A 15527-nucleotide genomic window follows, 5' to 3' on the forward strand; every position below is an offset into this window, starting at 1 on the left:
TCCCTCCGTTCTGCACTGCAGAACCAGACTCAGTGCCAGAGATCTGGCTGCCGCAGCTTTTCCCGAACTAAGCCAGCATTTCTTGATAACTGAAAGATCACTCCTTCACAATTTCCGAGGCTACCTCCTTTAGTACCCTGCGTTGTTGTCCATATGGTCCAGTTTACCTATCTACCCTCAGAGCTTTTGAGCATCCCATGCTGATTATCCTTAGTCATGCAAGTTCAGTTCACTTCTGTCCAACGACACTCTCGAATTTATGGCATATTGATAGGGTCTCTGATAGTGAAGAGTGATGAAAACATGGGTATGCAGTTCCTCCGCTATTTCCTTATCTACCAGAACTATCACTCCATCTTCATTTTCCGTCAGACTGATACGGACTATGGAATCTAGTTTACTCTTCAGAAGTCTGAAAAATGGTATCCTTTTTGATATTATTGATAAATTACATCTCTCACCTTTCCCCTCCTTATGGGTTTTTAGTTCCCTTCTGTTGATTTTATTTTTTTTCCGGATCATTTGACGTTCCACTATTATTATTATTTTTTTGCATTATTGACTGCTCCCTCCTTTGCTTTTATGATCAGGCACTGTTACATCATCATGTCGTTAGACTACATCTTCTTCTTTGGGAAGGATCTATCCTACGCCCTCTAAATATCTCCCAGAAAATGCAGCCATTGCTGCTTTGCCGTCATTTCTGTTAGTGACCGCTCGAAATAACGTTTTTGAGCTCTTCTCCAATGCCTCTATAATTCCCCTTAATGCAGTGATACTGATTCCTCTGCCTTTCTTTCCTTCCTCTCATGTTGATTTGGATGTCCATTATCTGCAGAAATTATCATTTTTTTAGATCTGTTATTCATCATCCTCATACTGTCCTCGTTCATATCAATCCAAGTGCGCTCCAGTGCACATGGGGTTTTCCAGAAATTGCTATTAAGTTCTTATTGTTTTGCATATTTTCCAGATCTGTTTCTGAGCAGGATATTTTACCAAAATTATACATCAATATGGGCACAGTCAGTGTTAACTGCTTTTGTTATATTTTTACTGTTCAGCTCTGTTTGGCAGATTTTCTTGATCCTTGATGTAAATTCAAAGTTTGTTCAGCCAAGCAGTAAACTCAGATTTTCTTCAGCCTTGAAGTTCATTTTGTTGGAAGGTTTTCCTTTATCATACTATTATCCATTTTCTTTGCTTATTGATATCCTAAATATCCGTTTCATATTCTGTTGCATTGCATCCTGATGCTCTGTTTGATATTCTACCGGCTCTATTGCACCTTTCTTTATGTTTAATCATGTTCTGTACTTTCCTAGTCTAAAGTTCATGCTTATATATTTGGAAATTAGTTCCAGTATTTGAATTGTTTGTTTCAGCTTTACTGATGCAAGAGCAAATAATTTCAAATCCTCAATGAATAGCTGTGTCAAGGTATAATTCGTATTTTTTTCTGATTAGATACCTGATTTTTATCTGTTTCATTAAACTATGAGTGGGCTTAAAGCTAGACAAAACCATAGTGGGCTTAGTGAGTCGCTTTGGAAAATCCCTCCATTTATTTTGATAATGGTCGTTGTTCCTCTGTGGTTATTAATAGGATGATTATTTTACGCGAATGCTTCATCAGTTGTAGAAATTTCACAAGCATTGTATGAATTTTATATATATTTGGAACTAAATTTAAACACACGAGGAACAGAATCAGATATGTTTTTTTTCTGATTGACAATATAACTGAAAATGTTCTGCTTTCCGCAGCATTTGAAATAGAATTACATAATCTGTTATCTGTTGTTCAAACCCGAATGGTATTCTGTCTGCTCTCCTGTGAGTATATTGTGGTTATCTAAGTTGTTATCTGAGTTGCTATTAGTTACGAGATGTACGATGCTATAATTTTAGATATAAAACTGTCTTATTATTATTAAGAGCCAATAATAACATAGTAGGTGACCATTTAGTAGTCTTATAAATCAAGAATAAAGCTGTCATTGAGCCTTTTATATGTTCTGCCCCATGGGAGTATGACAGAGAGGATGTATGAGGTGGTTTGAGGTTCAGTAGGAAGGCTTTGGGTCGGGTTTGTGTCTTGCCAGCTTGATTGAGTTCCTCCAGGAGGTGACAAAGGTGATGGATGAAGTTTCACATGGATATTGTCTACTTGTATATTGGTAGAGTGTTTGGCAAAGTCCCACATGGGAGGCTCATACAAAATATTATCATGCTTGAGAACTGTGGGGAATTGTCCTGGCTGCCGAGGACACAAACTGGGAGAAATGTGTTGGCTGGCGGGTGGTGAATCTGTGAAATTATTGTCATAGACGGCTGAGGAAGACACTTCATTGTATATATTTAAAATGCAGGTCGATATGTTCCTGATTAGGAAGAGCGTCAACGTTTACTGGGATAATGGGATAGAGAGGAATTGAAGAGCAAATTCACTGAGCCGAATTCTGCTACTAGGTCTTATGGTTTTAGGGAGCATCTGGAGTATTGTGTTCAATTCTGATTGTCCAGCTCTTGGAAGGATTGGAGAGGGTGCAGAACAGGTTCATCAGGATGATGCCTGGGTTCGGTGACATGTGCTACAAGTAGAGGTTTGATAAACCTGGTTTGTTTATTCTGGAATTAGAATAGAGATCTGACTGAGGTGTACAAGTTTGAGAGATAAGAGTCTGGGTCGACAGCCTTATTTTTTTTTTGCATATGACAGGTGTCTAATACCAGAGGGAATTTGGTTAAGGTGAGATGGGGTAAACTTACAGCAATTGTGGGTAGTTTTTTAACAGAGTTGTTGGTGCCTGGAATTTACCGTCTGGGTCAACATGGCTTTGTGAAGGGAAGGTCGTGCCTCACGAGGCTAATTGAGTTTTTTGAAGAGGTAACAAAAAGCAATTGATGAAGGTACGGTAGTAGATGTGGTCTACATGGATTTTAGCAAGGCATTCGTCAAGGTCCCTCACGAGAGACTCATCCAGAAAATCATGAGGCACGGGATAAATGGAACCTTGGCTGTTTGGATAAATAATTGGCTTACAGTATGAAAGCAGAGAGTCGTAGTGGAAGGAAAGTATTCTGCCTGGAGGTCGGTGACTAGTGGAGTGCCGCAGGGATCTGTCCTGGGACCCCTGATATTTGTGATTTTTATAAAAGTCCTGGATGTAGAGGTGGAAGAATGGGTGAGTAAATATGTGGATGACATGAAGATTGGAGGAGATGTGGATGGAGCTGTAGGTTGTCGAAGGTTACAAGAGGATATAGACAGGGTGTAGATTTGGGCAGAAAAGTGGCAGATGGGGTTCAATCCGGATGAGTGTGAGGTGATGCATTTTGGAAGGACAAACCAGAATGCTGAGTACAAGTTTAATCGTTGGTTACTTAAGAGTGTGGATGAACAGAGGGACCTTGGGTTTCAAATCCATATATCCCTTAAGGTCGCTGCACGGGTTGATAGGATAGTTAAGAAGGGCTATGGGATGCTAGGCTTCATTAATAGGGGGATTGAGTTCAAGAGTAGAGAGGCCAAGTTGCAAATCTACAAATCTCTGGTGAAACCGCACTTAGAGTATTGTGTTCACTTATGGTCACCTCATTATAGGAAGGATGTGGAAGCTATGGAGAGGGTGCAGAGGAGATTTACGAGGATGTTGCCTGGTTTGGAGTACAAGTCATGTGAAGCAAGATTAGCAGAGCTGGGACTTTTCTCTTTGGAGCGTAGAAGGATGAGAGGGCACTTGATAGAGGACTAAAAAATTATGAGAGGCATAGATAGGGTGGATTGCTAGTACCTGTTTCCCAGGGCACAAACAGCAAACACTAGAGGGCATATGTACAATGTTAAGGGAGGGATGTTTAGGGGAGACATCAGGTGTAAGTTTTTACAGAGGGTTGTGGTTGCCTGGAACAACTTGCCAGGGATGGTGGTGGAGGCTAAAACATTAAGAGTATATAAGAACCTCTTGGACAGGCACATGGATGAAAGAAAAATAGAGGGTGACGGGGTAGTGTGGGTTTAGTACTCTTTTTAAAGGAATACATGGGTCGGCACAACATCCAGGGCGGAAGAGCCTGTACTGTGCTGTAGTATTCTAGTGTCTAGAGTCTGGTGACTAGGGTCATGTCGGAGGCAACTATGTTATCGATGCTCCTAGTTATACATGAATGTGCAGGAAATGCAAGGAAATGGTCAATAATATAAGAAAGGATACCAAAGTATTTTTTTTTCTTTCCCAGATATATAAAGAGTGGAAAAGGGGAGCGGGTCGATATCGGACCACTAGAAACTGCTGTTGTAGTTGCAGTAATGGGTGAATAGGAAATGCCAGACAAACTCTGTGCAAGTCACTAGCAGAATATCCAAAAGGTAAAGAACATCAGCGAACAGAATTGCGTGTAGTGCTATTACAAAGGAAAAGGGGCTTGGAAGATGAAAAGTCTGAAGATAGAAAAGTCACCTGGACTGGGTCATACAGTGTATCAGTAGCCAGCTTGGGGTATGTTGGGATTCCCGGAGCGTGAGGACCTGGAGTGAAGGCTTCAGCAGAACCAACAGCTGGATTAATAGAAAAATATATTGTAGAATATTCAGACTGCAAAGAGAGATTCTTTGAATTGTTACTTGAATCCAGAGATCAGCGAATGACTAATGGCGAATTTTGATTCCCAGGCTTTGCCAAGTCACAGACTAACACTTGAGATGTGGTTTGAACTGTGCATTTGATCACTCACCAATCAGCTGAGTGGGTAATTCCGATAAACCTTGAGCGATGTTCATGTATTTCTGTGGATCAGGACCTGTTTAAATATTTAAATAATCCATGGAAACAGAGCTAAGATAATTAAAATAACTAAAATGTTTATCTCAATGTGCCTTTGTGTTCAGTGCGTGGTTTTAACATACCGAGCTCCTGTATTTCCCTCAGTATTCTGTCCAACTTCGGTAACTCAGTCCTCCACATCACAAAGGATTCCCACATCGCCCTCCGGGCCCGGGAGCCTTTGCCCATCACCAAACTGAGGAAGAGTCTGGAACTCTCTGGCCGGTTTCCCTTCTCTGTCAGCTCAGTGACTTTCTACAAAAGGAAACAATGGACTTATTGTGGAGCAGACAGACAGACATGGAGAATGTGCAGGAAAATATCTGTTCATGGCCCCGGTAGCTTCAGAACAGATGCAGTCACTGGGCTGTTGCCTCATCCTCTCTGGGTTCAGTCATTAACAGAGAAACAGTAACTGAAGGAAATTCTAAATCAATAGTGTGTAAGAATAAGGATTTCCTGACACCCTGCAGTAGATGCAATGTGATTAATTTCCTTGATCTGTCAATGTGCAGCATTACATCAACAAGATGTGACAACAAGAACGGGAGAGAGGGGAGAGAGAGAGCAAAAACAAATGGATGGCGGGCATCACTGAATCGTGGCTGACAAAGTTTATAGTTGGGTGCTTAAATCCAAGGATAAATATTGAATCGAAAGGATACGCAGGTAGGTGAAAGTGTTGGGTCGAAGCTGCTGTCATTAAAAATGAAAAGTCGTGGGAAAGAGGTGATGTCGGATTAGACGATGTGGATGTTAAGAAACTGCGTAGGTAAAATGACCCTGATGGAAATTATATACAGGCATGTTAACAGTAGCCAGGATGTGAGCTACAAATTACAACGGGGGAGAGAAGAGGCATGGAAAAAGGTCAATGCTAAAATTGTCACGGGGAGTTTCAATATCCAGGTAGCTTTGGAAAATCAGGTCGGTGCTGAATCCCAAGTGAGGGAATTCATAGAATGCCTATGAGATGGCTTTTGAGAGAAGCCTATGGCTGAGCCCACTATAGGAAAGGCGGATCTGGATTCTGTGTTGTGTATTGAACCAGATTTGATTAGGGAGTTTCAGCTAAAGAAACCCTTAAGAGGCAGTGATCATAAAATAGCAGAACTCAGCCAGCAGGTTGAAAGGGAGAAAGTAAAGTCAGAGGTATCAGTGCTACAGTAGAATAAAGGAATTACCTCGGCATGAGAGAGGAACTGGGCAATAATAAATTCGAAAATGACACTAACAGGGACAACGGCAGAGCAGGAATGGCTGAAGTTTCTCGGAGCAATTCAGAAGGTGCAGGACAAATGATCATGAAGATGAAGAATTACTCTAAAGGGAGGATGATCAACCGTGGCTGACGAGGTAGTCAAAGCAGCACAAAAGCAAAGGAGAGGGCACAGAGTATTACAAAATATAGTAGAAAACTGGAGGACTGGGATGTTTTTGGAAATCAACAGAAGGCAATTCAAAAACCGCAAATAGAGAAAATATGAAATAAGAAGGCAGGCTAGAGAATGATGTAAAATAGCTTACCAAAACGTACGTCTGATATATGAAGATTGAAAGAGAGGAGAGTGGATATTGGACCACCGGAAAATGACAGTGGAGAGGTACTGTCAGGGGACAAGGAAATGCCGGAAGTTATTGGTCGGCATTTTGCGTCAGTCCTCACTGTAAAAACACTAGAACGTGCCAGATATTTGAGAATGTCCGGTGGCAGAAGTGAGTGTGTTTGCAATTATTGAGGAGAAGGCGCTTGGTAAGCTGAAAGTTCTGAAGATAGATGAGTCCAGATCAACTCACCCGATTGCTTCTGAAGGAGGAGGCTGAAGAGATTGTGGAGACATTCGTTATGATCGCTCAAGAATCACTAGATTTTGGAATGGTTCCGGAGGACTGATCATTTTAAACTATAGGCCAGTTATTCTGATCAGCGTTTGGGAAGATGTCAGCAGTCGATAATTGAGGATAAGGTTTCGGGGTATTTGGACGCACATGATAAGAAAAAGGCCAACATCCATGGAAGGGAATCTTGCCTGACAGAACTGTTGGAAGTTTTTGAGAGAACAGCATGCTGGGTCGACAACAGAGAATCAATGCAAGTTGTTTACTTGGACTTCCCGAGAACCTTTGACCAGGTGTCCCACATGACGCCGTTTAACAAGGGCCGACAGTAGGACAAGAAAGACACTGGCATGGATAGATGATCTAAGATGTTCTCCAGACAGATTTGTCTGACTGCCAGGAAGCCTAGAATGGAACAAATAGGGCTTTCTCTGGTCGAATGTTGGTGACCAGTGGTGTTCTGCAGTGGTTGGTTTTGAGACAGTTTCTTTTTCCGTTATGTCAATGATTTGTAGGCTTTATGACCATTATTGTGGGTGTTACGAAGATATGGGGAGGGAGGGGAAGTATTGAGGTAGCAGGGATTTCGCGGGAGGACATGGACCTATGAAAAAATGGACACATCAGTGGCAATTGGAATGTCGTATAGTGAGGTACATGGCCATATACATTAGCAGAAATAATGAAGACGTAGACTATTTTTGAATCTGGGAGAAAATTCAGAAATCGGAGTTGTAAAGAGTCTCTGGAGACCTGGTGCAGGATTCCGTGCAGTTTGAGTCTGTGTTAGGAAAGGCAAATACAATGCTAGCATTCACTTCGAGAGGATCAGAATACAAGAACATGCACTGGCCAGACCGCACTCGCATATTTTGATCCCCTGATCAGAGAAAATATGTGATGGCATTGTGAAAAATCCGGAGAGGAATCTAAACGAACAGAACCAGTGATGTTAAACTAGATTTTGACGGGAATGTATCCTGGATGCACCTGTAATAGCTGGAGTGTGGAAGGATGAGGGGGAATCTAATTGTAACCTGCGGAATATCGAAAGGCATTGAGAGGACGTGGAAATGATGTTTCTAAGTGGGGGAGTCTAGAACCAGACGGAACAGCCTTAGATTAGAGGGACGTCCATTTGGAACAGAAATGAGGAGTTTATGTAGCCAGGGAGTAGTGAATCTGCAGAATCCATTGTAACTGACAGCTGTGGAGACCAGGTCATTGGGTATATTTAAAACAGAGGTTGGTATCTTCTTGACTAGTCTGGTCAGCAAAGTTCACTGGGCGAAGGCAGGAGAATGGGGTCGAGAGGGATAGTAAATCACCCATGATGTAATGGCGGAGCAGAATCGATGGGCCTAATGGCCAATTGTGCTCTGATGCCTTATGGTCTTATGATGTGTGAAGACAAAAGAATATTAAGAAATGTCAGTGCGGCTATCTTATAATGGAGATGGTTACTGCCTGGCACTCATACCGTAAAATGGTAATGACTTCCTGAATGCAGGCATGGGTTTCCTGATTAACAGATGAATTATGAATTAAACATTGAATAGTCTTCAAGCAACATACACCTATGATGGCATTAAGGTAACTGAATAGATAGATAGATAGATAGATAGATAGATAGATAGATAGATAGATAGATAGATAGATAGATAGATAGATACTTTATTCATCCCCATGGGGAAATTCAACTTTTTTTCCAATGTCCCATACACTTGTTGTAGCAAAACTAATTACATACAATACTTAACTCAGTAAAAAAATATGATATGCATCTAAAGCACCGTCTCAAAAAGCATTAATAGCTTTTAAAAAGTTCTTAAGTCCTGGAGGTAGAATTGTAAAGCCTAATGGCATTGGGGAGTATTGACCTCTTCATCCTGTCTGAGGAGCATTGCATCGATGGTAACCTGTCGCTGAAACTGCTTCTCTGTCTCTGGATGGTGCTATGTAGAGGATGTTCAGAGTTATCCATAATTGGCCGTAGCCTACTCAGCGCCCTTCGCTCAGCTACCGATGTTAAACTCTCCAGTACTTTGCCCACGTCAGAGCCCGCCTTCCTTACCAGCTTATTAAGACGTGAGGCGTCCCTCTTCTTAATGCTTCCTCCCCAACACGCCACCACAAAGAAGAGGGCGCTCTCCACAACTGACCTATAGAACATCTTCAGCATCTCACTACAGACATTGAATGACGCCAACCTTCTTAGGAAGTAGGAATATGGATGGGCTTAGGACATCGCTCTGAGAAATAAGAGAGGCAGGGTTTAAGGGTCAGGCAGCATTTAAGGGTCGGCACAACATTGTGGGCTGAAGGGCCTGTACTGTGCTGTATTATTCTATGTTCTATGTTCGACGTCCTAGATCTGAATGATTGATCTCCCAGAACAGTTACCGGAAGGGAATTGGAAAGCTTTTCCATAACACGAATAATGGACAACAATTATGGAATAAATCAGCATAATTCCCTGATGGTCCACTGCACTGTAAAATAATCCCTCAGTTTCACTGCTACCAGGTCTGAGGAGTTACCGTTGTGAAGGAGATTTAAAGGTTTACCAGTAAAGCAGACGTCTCCAGATGATGAATTTATAGATGAGCAACATATTTACAGATTACCTCTTGCCTTTGGATAATGCCTGTGTGATTCATTACAGACAGCGCCAATGAATCCCAACGAGAACAGAGTTACTCACGGGTGTAACGCACTTGGTTTTCTAATACCACTCATGGCTGAATAGGTCAGATCTAGGACATGACAATCACTGTTTGTGAGCTCCAAGGAGAGTGACCTGTAATGGTGTGTCCCTGTCTCTCATTAGTCAGATATTCAGCAAGTTAGCAGATTTATTTTTTTGTTTGCCCCTTCCCTTTCAGGAAATCCTATTGATCTTCTTCCCTTTCAGGACAACCTGTTGATTTTTTGGGATCATGAGATATCAGCTAGATCACCAGATTTATTTTATGTTTTGTGCTTGCTTCTGCCCTTTTAGATCAAACTATTGATGTTTGTGGTCATAAGGTATCAGCTTTGTGCGTGATCTTTCACATCTATTGAATCTCGGAGATTTTCGAGGAAGTTACCAGGAAAGTTGATGAAGGCAAGGTTGTGGATATTGTCTACATGGACTTCAGCACGGTATTTGACAAGGACCCGTATAGGAGGTCGGTCTAGAAGATTCAGTTGCTTAGAATTCAAGATAAAGTAGTAAACTGGATTAGACACTAACTTTTTGGATAGAATCCGGAGTAACACTATAGACTGTTGCATTTCTGTTTGGCGCCTGTATCTCGTGCAGTGTCACGGGGATCGGTGCTGTGCCTGTTGTTGTTTGTCATCTATATCAATGATCTGAATGAAATTACGGTTAACAGCATCAGCAAATTTGTTGATGACTCCAACATTGGGAAGGTTCAGTGGACAAAGAGGAAGATTACAAGAGCTTGCAGTGAGGTCTGGACCAACCGGAGAATGGACTTAAAAGGGGCCGATGCAATTTGATGCAGACAGTTGCAAGATGTAGCACTTTGGATGGACCTATCAGGGTAGATCTTACACAGCGACCGGTAGAACAAAGTGATCTGGGAATACAGGTACATAAGCCATTGAAAGTGGCAGCAAATGTTGCTAGGCTCTGAAAGTAAGTTTGTTAGTGGATTATCCTTGGTAATTGAAAATATCGTGTACGATATGATGTTGTATAAAACGTTGGAGAGGCCTAATTTGGATATTATGTGCGGTTCTGCACACCTACCTGCAGGACAGATGGAAATAAGCTTGAAAGAGTACAGAAAATAAATATTACAAGGATGTTACCTGGACTGGAAGACCTAAGTTATAAGAAAAGAGTGAACTGATTAGGACTTTATTCATTGGAACATGAAAGACTGAGCGGAGATTTGATAGAAGTGTAGACAATTACATTGGGATATAGATAGGATAAATGCAAGCAGGCATTTTGTACTGAGGTAAAGAGTTACTACAACAAGAGGTTATCACTAAAGGGTGAAAGGTGAAAAGTTCAAAGGGTACAAAGGTGAAACCGGTTTACTCAGAGGGTGGTGAGAGTGCGAAACTAGCTAGCAGGGCAAGTAGAGCAAGTGGTTAAGAGAATTCTGAATAGATGCATGCGTAATGAGCGTATAGAGCGCCATGGCCCGGTGCAGGTCAATGGGAATAAGTAGATTCTGTAGTCTGGCATGGAATAGATGGGCCAAAAGGCCTGGTTCTGTACTGTACTATGACAAGTCAGCCACACATTGTTTGGGAACTCACGGAACCAAGACAAGCTGTGGTTAGCTGGTTTCCCTCCCTCAGGTACCGCAGTGAAGCCGGTTGGCCCAATTGACAGTTTAATGCTCATCCTGGATTAATGAGATGAGGTGAAGCTACCCGACGGTTCAGCCAAGATTAGAAATTAGTTTCAGACCGAATGCCTTTTGGAAGTCCAGATATGCAGCCACTGCTCTTACTTCACACTGATAAATACAGCAGGTGATACAAGAAAAGGTGATGCTAAACTTGCAGTTCCCAGTGCTCCCCACCTTAAAAACTAAAACCAGATCTGCGAGAGACAAGTCAGAGATCAAAGTCTCCATTCCCGAGTCGATCTCCTAAAACGTGCAGGAGATTAATGTTGATCACTATTCCCTCTGATACCAGCAGATCAGTGACAATACACGAACTGCACTCACCTCATTTTCTTGTCTGCTGAAATGTCCCTCCTTTGTCAACATCCAACCCAGTCTCTCAACCTTTTCTTCAATTGCTTGTTTGAGTCTGTCCCTGTAGAACTTTGTCAGTTGGTACAGTCGATATTCCTCCCCCTGTGCCAGGAGGTCGGAGATTGTAAACTCTGGCTCTGTGAATATAAAAAGGAAAATGTAGGCTTGAACTCAGATATCCCTCGTCTCCACCGCTCTCACCCAACTCAACAAAAAACCGTGTCTTGAACCTGCCTACAGATACAAAACTGGATTAATTTTCCGTCTCCAACACCATCACACTGAGCACGGAGTCCCCCTTTGGCTGTGGGCACAGACCACTGCTGTTCACTCTGCTGACCCACGATTGTGCTGCAACACACATCAAGAACGACGAGTCAGCTTACAGAGAGGAGGTGCAACGGCTAACGGACTGGTGCAGAGCCAACAAGCTGTCTCTGAATGTGAACAAAACAAAAGCGATGGTTGTTGACTTCAGGAGGGCACGGAGTGACCAATCCCCGCTGAACATCCACGGCTCCTCGGTAGAGATCGTTAAGAGCAACTATTTTCTTGGAGTTCATCTAGCGGAGAATCTCACCTGCTCCCTCAACATCAGCTCCATAGCAAAGAAAGCCCAGCAGCGTCTCTACTTTCTGCGAAGGCTGAGGAAAGTCCATCTCCCACCCCCCATCCTCATCACATTCTAAGGTGGTTGTATTGACAGCATCCTGAGCAGCTGCATCACTGCCTGGTTCGGAAATTGCACCATCTCAGATCGCAAGACCCTGCAGCGTATAGTGAGGTCAGCTGAGAAGATCATCGGGGTCTTCTTTTCCTCTGTTGTTTTTTACGTAGTTCAGTCTAGTTTTTGTAATGTGTCATACAGCACCATGGTCCTGAAAAGCGACTCATTTTTACTATGTACTGTATCAGCAGTTATGGTCGAAATGGCAATAAAAAAGTGACTTGACTTGACTTGAATGTAACACTTGCCTTAAAGCCTACCCAACAATGTTCTAGGCATTACGTAATAGAAGGACCACATTTAATATAAACCAGTCCATCCCCCATCCGACCCATTCACCTATTTAAATTTGGATGGGCATAAATGTTGGGACTGTTGGTAATATTCGCTTCCCAGAGATACTCTCTCCATCCTGGCGAATACATTTCCCCGATACACATCCCGGAAACACTCTCCTCATCTGGACAGCTGCATTTCCTCCAATTCACATCCTGGAAATCCTCAGAGCAGGTAGTACATTTCCTGTACTGGGGTAACGACTGCCCAGTGCACCACATGTACCACACCCACACATTTTCCCTCTCCTCTGACCAACCCTCCAACAAGGCCTCACCTTTACCCTCCACCCTGCCGCATTCTCTGAGCACATCACCCTCATATTTCACTCACCCGCTCCTTCTTGGGGACTTGACAGTTCTGTGTTCAATGAGCTTCCGAGCTGACAGACAGTCGCCTCACTTGTGCCGGTTCCAGGGTCCGGATCAGTGTCTCTGACGTCACTGTCTCTGGGCTGAATTTGCTCCTCCTCCTCTGCGGCCGGACCGCATTCCATTGGGACATCGCTCTCAATTTGACCCTGCTTTGGTACCTTGCTTCCCGTGTCCAGATCATCTTCCCTCGATGATCCGCCTGGTAAAATCCTCTTCAGTCTTTTCGCTGCTCGTTTCAATTTCCCACCTGAAATAAGTGATGAATTGCAGGTTATACAAGTATGATTTAGATCTGAGCAAAACTGATTCAGATTGCAATGGAGCCGAGACTCTGGCTGACCAGATTTGGAGTGAAGCTATGCTGGTTAATGTGAACCGTACATCCTGTCAGGTGACCATCCCGATAAGCCGGTGACTGGACACATTTACTCCCAGTAAAATTGCAGGATAGGCACAGTAATACCAATCACAGCAGTTGAACGCACGGATGACCACGGGATCATAATGCACCGGTGTCCGGTGATCCTGGGAAATATCACTGTGATTATCTTCCACAAGTTAAAATCTCCCTCGGTCACTAACTGTCCAGTAGTCTGTGTCACACAAAGACCAGCAACGGGATTACACATGGTCCAGTCTGCTGGATCACACATTCTCCAGTTGCTTTGTCACACGAGGGGCTGGAGACTGGACAAGGGGACTGGAGTTGCTTTCTCCAGTCCCCTTGGTCACCAACTGACCATTCCCTTGAGATGCACATTGTCCGGTCCCCTGGGTCGCAGGCTGAACATTCCCTTGAGATCTATGCTGACCTCTCCCCTGGTTCCCATCTTCTCCCCCACCTGCTGATCGTCATGTAACAACTATGCATGTCATTGGCAAAGTCTTGGTTATAGAGCTTTGTGTGTAGTTGCAGTTGCTAATCTATAGGATGGAGGTGATGAGGCTGGAAAGTATGAAGTGAAGAATGAACACTACGGTACTGGACTAGGGTGTTGTTTTTTGTGTTATATGGTTGGGCTGGGACAGCTTGCTCTGGAGCTCAGGAGCTTGAAGCGTGACCTGACACATACACACACACACACACACACACACACACTCTCACACACACACACACACACACACACACACACACACACACACACACACACACACACACACACACACACACACACACACACACACACACACACAGAGTAATCAGGGGTGCAGATAGGGTAGATGGTCACAGTCTTTTTCCCCGTGTAGGGGAGTCTGAGACTCGAGGGCAAAGATTTAAAAGGGACCAAAGGGTTTTTTTCCACGTGGTGGCTGATGGGTGTAAATTACATGCATCCAGAGGAGGCCGAAACACAAATAAAATTACAAAATTGAGAGCATGTGGGCAGGAAAAAGGGGAGAAGTTTACGAGGGAAATTTGGGAAAACTGCAGGAAAATGAGACATTTAGATCAGCATGAATTATATGGGCCGAAGGACCCGTTTCCAGGCTGGAGAATCGTTTTTTATTCCAGCTGGAATCTCAGATTTGAGCACAATCACAATGTCTACAGGTGACAGAGACATTTGGTCATTGGTTATGCCGGGCTTTCTAGCCAAGATCCTGGGAATTTAAATTCAGGTAGAAGATCATATCAAGAGGGAGATATTTAGAAACTGAGGTTCACCATTTCTCCACAGCCCAGACATTCACTGGGGTATTAAAACTCCGAAGCAGGTCACAAGTGTATCTACAATGAGCTGCCTCCTGTTCCTCAGCCATTCCCAGCACCGGCAATGATCACCGCTCCGCTACAGAAAACAGATTTCGGTGACACCCCTCCTCCTTTGCGTAGCAGGCAAGAAAAACCAGTGGGGAGTTGGTAGCTTTCCTTCCAAAACCTGAAATGCTGTGTTATCATAGAATCTCGGAAATCCCAGAAGTGCTCCTATCATCTGCTTCTGAATTTTATAAATGAAAGTTGAAGATGTCTTACACATCAGGGCCTGTCTGGAGGTGAAACGGACCCTGACCCTGAACATTCACATAAACGACAAGATCGCTGTCACATTCCTGTCTGTGTTTCACTCACGACCACATGATTCAGGAGCCCCTGCTCCTTTCACTCAGCTGAAGCTTTGTATGATGAGCGGAGTGATTCGACCATTACTGGTGTCAGGTCCCTGCGCTGGAACTGTTGGATTGATAAATTACTCAAGGCCGCTTTACCAGTGGGATAAATGACACTGCTTGATGAAACTTTTCTATGCCCTGTTAACACCTGTGTCAGTTTTTTTCATCTGAACTATTGTGTACAAACGCGATAAAAGTTTAATTCAAAGATCCCTGTGATCATACCTTTGTCCATTCTGATTCTGACTGACGATTGTTGATTGTCGTCGTCTTGTTTACACTTTGGTCGCTCTGCAGGACAGCTCCACCTGCTGGTGATGCTCTAAATTTCACAACAAGTAGACAGTGAGTCGGAGAGTACGACTACTTTGCAAATATGACAGTATTTCCAACCCCTGTAGCATTTGGCATGGGGACCAAACATTCCCTGTTAGTAACCACTTCCACACCATATCTGTCCACTGATACCTGGGGCATCTACTGACAGAGTCACAGAGCAATAAAATGCAAATTCAGAGCGTTCAACCCAACGAGACAATGCCAACCACAGTGCCCACTGAGATGGTCACAATTTCCTGTG

The 15527-nt window shown here is 43.3% G+C and overlaps 1 protein-coding gene across 1 annotated transcript in view; it reads right to left on the reverse strand.

The window, feature by feature from the left end:
• Positions 1 to 15278, reverse strand: part of LOC140722389 (uncharacterized) — a 278780-nt gene extending 263502 nt beyond the window's left edge. The window contains exons 1-4 of the mRNA XM_073037140.1: positions 15173 to 15278; positions 12795 to 13082; positions 11369 to 11535; positions 4910 to 5081 (exon numbers count right to left, since the gene is read on the reverse strand). Of these exons, the coding sequence (XP_072893241.1) occupies positions 4910 to 5081; positions 11369 to 11535; positions 12795 to 13082; positions 15173 to 15182 (637 nt within the window). The 5' untranslated portion in view covers positions 15183 to 15278. The remainder of the gene's footprint in view (positions 1 to 4909; positions 5082 to 11368; positions 11536 to 12794; positions 13083 to 15172) is intronic.
• Between the last annotated feature and the right edge of the window lie 249 nt (positions 15279 to 15527).

The sequence above is a fragment of the Hemitrygon akajei genome, unplaced genomic scaffold (genome assembly GCF_048418815.1).
Source record: "Hemitrygon akajei unplaced genomic scaffold, sHemAka1.3 Scf000076, whole genome shotgun sequence".
NCBI classification, from domain to species: Eukaryota; Metazoa; Chordata; class Chondrichthyes; order Myliobatiformes; family Dasyatidae; genus Hemitrygon; species Hemitrygon akajei.